The sequence below is a fragment of the Nicotiana attenuata genome, unplaced genomic scaffold (genome assembly GCF_001879085.1).
Source record: "Nicotiana attenuata strain UT unplaced genomic scaffold, NIATTr2, whole genome shotgun sequence".
Lineage (NCBI taxonomy): Eukaryota > Viridiplantae > Streptophyta > Magnoliopsida > Solanales > Solanaceae > Nicotiana > Nicotiana attenuata.
The window spans coordinates 105,577-110,083 of NW_017671077.1; the positions used below are offsets into that span (position 1 = coordinate 105,577).

At 39.5% G+C, this 4,507-nt stretch overlaps 1 protein-coding gene across 1 annotated transcript in view; it reads right to left on the reverse strand.

Moving 5' to 3' along the window:
- Positions 1–202: 202 nt before the first annotated feature.
- LOC109205735 (MAP7 domain-containing protein 1-like) overlaps positions 203–4,507 on the reverse strand; it is a 26,898-nt gene continuing 22,593 nt past the window's right edge. The window contains exons 3-7 of the mRNA XM_019368478.1: positions 1,402–2,000; positions 1,070–1,186; positions 626–988; positions 434–553; positions 203–373 (exon numbers count right to left, since the gene is read on the reverse strand). Of these exons, the coding sequence (XP_019224023.1) occupies positions 203–373; positions 434–553; positions 626–988; positions 1,070–1,186; positions 1,402–2,000 (1,370 nt within the window). The remainder of the gene's footprint in view (positions 374–433; positions 554–625; positions 989–1,069; positions 1,187–1,401; positions 2,001–4,507) is intronic.

Below are 4,507 nucleotides of genomic sequence, written 5' to 3' on the forward strand. Positions count from 1 at the left end.
AGGCAAGAATAGAACATATTGAAGTACTAACAAACTTCTTGATATAATTAAAAAGACTAAGTAGAAACTTAGTCAACAAAAAGTTTATACAAGTGCCCCATTATGATAACTGGGGACTTTTTTCAAAAAAATCCCTTAAAAACCGCCAAGGGATAAACCACCAATCAACAAAACAAAAACAAAGTCTGGAAACATAAACTGGTCACTGAGGGGCTGGAATGCCAGAAGTTGTTATATTAGCTTCACTTTCATGAACAGCTATAGGTACGGTGGTAACTTCTGAAGAAGCAGCAACAGGAGCGGTTCCAGCTGGGATTGAAGTGCTAAGTTCATCGAGGGGAGCAAGAGTCACGGAAGTTTCAGCTTCCACAAACTGAGTCATAGAAGTTTCACCCTCGGGAGCTGGAATTGCAGCATTTTCAACTTCAATTGCCGCAGCAACGGCTTCTTCATTTAAAGGTTCTTCAGCCACGGGAGCTTCATTTGCCGGAGAAGGAAAGTCAAGTGGTTGTTGGGTCATCTCAATGGTTTTCAAAACTTTGGCCAATTCCGACTTTAAATCAAAGTTTTCTTGACTGGCCTCAGTTAAAGCATCACGACGAGAGTTTAGAAAAGCCCAACTCACCTCTATGTTAAAATTCTCCTCAAGAAGTTCATACTCTTTTTCCCACATAGCAAGATCATTCTTTAACACTTGATTTTCAGCTAAAGAGGAATCAAGGGAAGCTTCAAGGGAGGCATGAGAACTCTCTAAGGCACGTACCTTATCAGAAGAGATATTTAAATCAGCTTGAACTTGAGTCAAGTTTTGCACTAACTCCCCTGCATACTCTTCTTTCTTGGCCAAAAGTGCCTTAAGTTCTCTGATTTCTTCACTTGACTTTGATAATTGTTCTGAAAATGAACATTCAAGGCGCTCCTTATCCTTCTCAGCTTTACTAGAAGAAGCCTTGGCTCCCGCTAATTCAGAAGTCAGAGTCCACTTTTGCTGCTCCAGGTTACGGTTTCTTTCTTGCAATTCTTTTATCATTTCTTGAGCATTTTTAAACTGTTCCTTCCAGTTAGTTACTTCCAGTTGGGCTTCCTTAGCTACCCTCTCAGCCTCGAGAACAGTCTTATCAGACTCGCGGGACTTCTTTTCTAAAAGGAAAATTCTTCCCATTAATTCCGTGCCAATAAGGTTAGCCTACAAAGACAACTCATGAAAATAAGAATCTAGAGATAAAAAAAACTTATTAGTAAGTAAAGGAAGAATACCTTTAACTTAGAATGAACTATGTCATTCATCAAAGTTAAGTAACTATGACTGTTCATCTTCTTCTTCTCAATGTCTCCAATTAAAGGCTCGAGCCAGACATCTGCTCCACCAGACTTCCTTAAAAGATTGTTATTAGTAGGAACCTCAAGTGTGACACTCCTCATAGCCAAACTTCTGCTACTGGAACCCTCCTCTGCATGCTGAACAGAGGAAGGAGGAGCTATAGAAGGAGGAACGGTAGAAGAGGTGAAAATAACAGGAGTCGAAGGAGTCGAAACAGGTAAGGGAGCAGAAATTGGCAAAGGAGTAGGAACAGATAAAATAGGCAAGGAAGCACTTGAAACCAAAGGAGGAATAAAAGGAATGGGAATAGAGGAGGAAAGAGGAACTTCATCTAAAACCGGACCTAGTTCACCACTTTCGAAACCGTCAACGAAGAGACGTTGAGTGGATTCAATGGTGTCCCTTGGAATGGTTTCATCATCAGAAACAACAGTAACAGGTTCGATAAGAGAGGAGGCATGGGCAGAAGAAATTTCAGCTTCATCTTCAGAAATGATGCGTCTCCTGGCTCTAGGCCTAGCCATCAAAGAGGTGTCTTCATCTTCATCATCCTCAGAATCCTCTTCAACAATTTTCCTCTTTGGCAGCGTAGCTTGTGTTCTCTCCAAAGAAAGGGGAGTACCAGAAGAGACTCGAAGGGCAATAGCTACTTCAGATGTCACTCCTCGAATAGCAAATCCTGACAAAAAGAAGGATAAAAAGTTAAAAGAGGGGAAAGAATTTAACATACGAGAAATAATAAGGGATGCATACCGTGAGTTTTCACTTTCCAAGCACGTTTGTTGGAAATAGATTTCCAGGTTCGTGCCTCCATAGGCACGGCTTTCAAAATAGCATCTACCCAACCACAAAAATTAGGAACGGGCTCCACATCTCCCATGGTTGCTACAAAAAAGCAAAAAAGAATGAAATTAGAAAAGGAGTTAAAATAAAAAAAAACAGATACGGTAAGGAAGAAATACTTACGTGCAAGGTTCCATTTCTCAGGAAAAGGAATATTTGATTCACCCACCAAACCAATTGTGGGTACCGCAATATAACGGGTGTACCAGCCTCGATCTTTATCATCTTCAGGGCTTACCAAAACCCTTTTACTTCTTGCAGTTAGGGTAAAAACACCATTGCGGAACAACTTGGGGTGGTAAAGATGAATTAGATGGGAGAAGGTAAAGTCAACACCAGCCTTGGCCGATACATACCTTAAACAAGCCACTGCTCTCCATACGAGGGGGCCAATTTGAGCCAAACAAATCTTGAAAAAATGACAGAAATCGAGTATGACTGGGTCGATAGCAGGAATAAATCCCAAAGTAAAGGGGTAAGTATAAACAAAGGAAAAACCAATCCTATATGAAGAAATTCTCTGGTTTGGGTTAGGAATAACTATACGAAGGTCATCTCTCCAACGACAATCTTTTCGAACAGCCGGAAATCAAGGGTTCAGTAATTAAAGAAGGATAGGTGTCAGCATCAATTACATGGTCACGAAGGGATTCTTTATCATGCTCGAAAGATAAGTCGGTTGGCACTATTTCTTCAACCAAAGGTTCTTGAATAGGCTCACAAGATTCTTTGCCTTTAGAAGAGGATCTCTTAGTGAAAGAACCTCTAGAAATAGTGCCAGAAGAAGGAGTGATGGAATTAGAGGTACCACCACGAATGGACCCTAGGCCACGAAGCCTACCTCCTCTACCTCTTCTGTGTCTTACAGGGGCATTGGGGAAACTGTCAAGAATTGGGACTCCCCTAGGGTTAGGATTCGAAGATGACATGGTAAAAATATGTGAACTGAGGAATAAGTGAATATGAGTAAATAGTGAAATACTTGGTAAAAGTTTATGGAGAAGAAGACAAGGGAAAAAGGGTTAAGTTTATATATAAAAGCAACCGTCAAAGATTAAGGAGTGTAATGATGGAAAGCCTATAATAAAGGCAACTATCACTTCGTGAATAGTGGAGTTGAAGAAGCCTTGGAAAAAAAGAGAAGTTGCAGAATTGCAGAGCTAATAAGAAGGTGACACGTATGCAGTGTATTAAATAGAAAAGACAACTGAAGCGTCAGTACTGTCATAGCATTGATTATGGCAAAAATTCCCTTTTTAATGAAGATCCACTTCCCAAATATTTAATTGATAAATAAATGAAAAGTGGGGGGACTATCTGTATTGGGAAAAAACTGAATTTATATAAGATGACGTGTCATGATACGTGGACCGGTCAAATAGTCAAAGCGTGGTAATCAGTTAGAAGGCACGAGCAACAACAGATGCGGGAGAGAAGATACTTAAAGGCACGAGCTATTATTCAAATTAAATGAGACTCGTACCTGTTCGAGTCATTTAAAGCTCGATGATCAGAAGGAATTGAAGAAATGAATCTGATAGCGTAAAGGAGTCCAAATTCAGCATTAAATGCCAAATACGTTGAGAGAATTTGTATTTAATAGGAATGATTGAGTAACGTTTCTTTTAATGTCATTTATTGCTCATAATTGCCTCATTAAGACAAAGGCATTACACTTTCTCCTAGAATTAACTATAAAAGGGGAAGGTCTCAACATCTGTAGGACACGAAATATCATTGAGATTATACTGAAATATATACTTATTCATTGCTTTATTGTTGTTCTCAAAGTCTCTCATTTCTTGATTATCAGTAACCCGATTTCTCTCTTAATTTCTAGATTTAACCAAATATTCAGTTTTTTGGTTAAACAATCCGGTAGCCTCCTGTCTATAAGTGTGGTGCACAACACACCCATAAACAAGACTCTACTAGACACGGTCTGTAGACAATCCTATGACAGAACTGCTCTGATACCACTTTTGTCACGACCCAAACCGATGGGTCGCGACGAGTGCCCGAGTCCTACCTGTCGAACACCCTTAAGCATGCGAATAAGATGTAAACATGAATAATATCTGCTGAATTACGAGAATAATATACATGAAGGAAACCTGCCAAAAGGCATATGTACTTATTCATGCAACATGCGTAGGGCAAGCCGACAAGGATGCTATACACAATTATATACCTCAAAACTGGAAGCCGGCAAGGCCACATACTATCCAACTAGACATACTGTCTACAGACCTCTAACAGAAATACAACTGTACAAAGACGGGACTGAGCAACGTCATACCCATATATATATATATATATATATATATATATATATATATATAT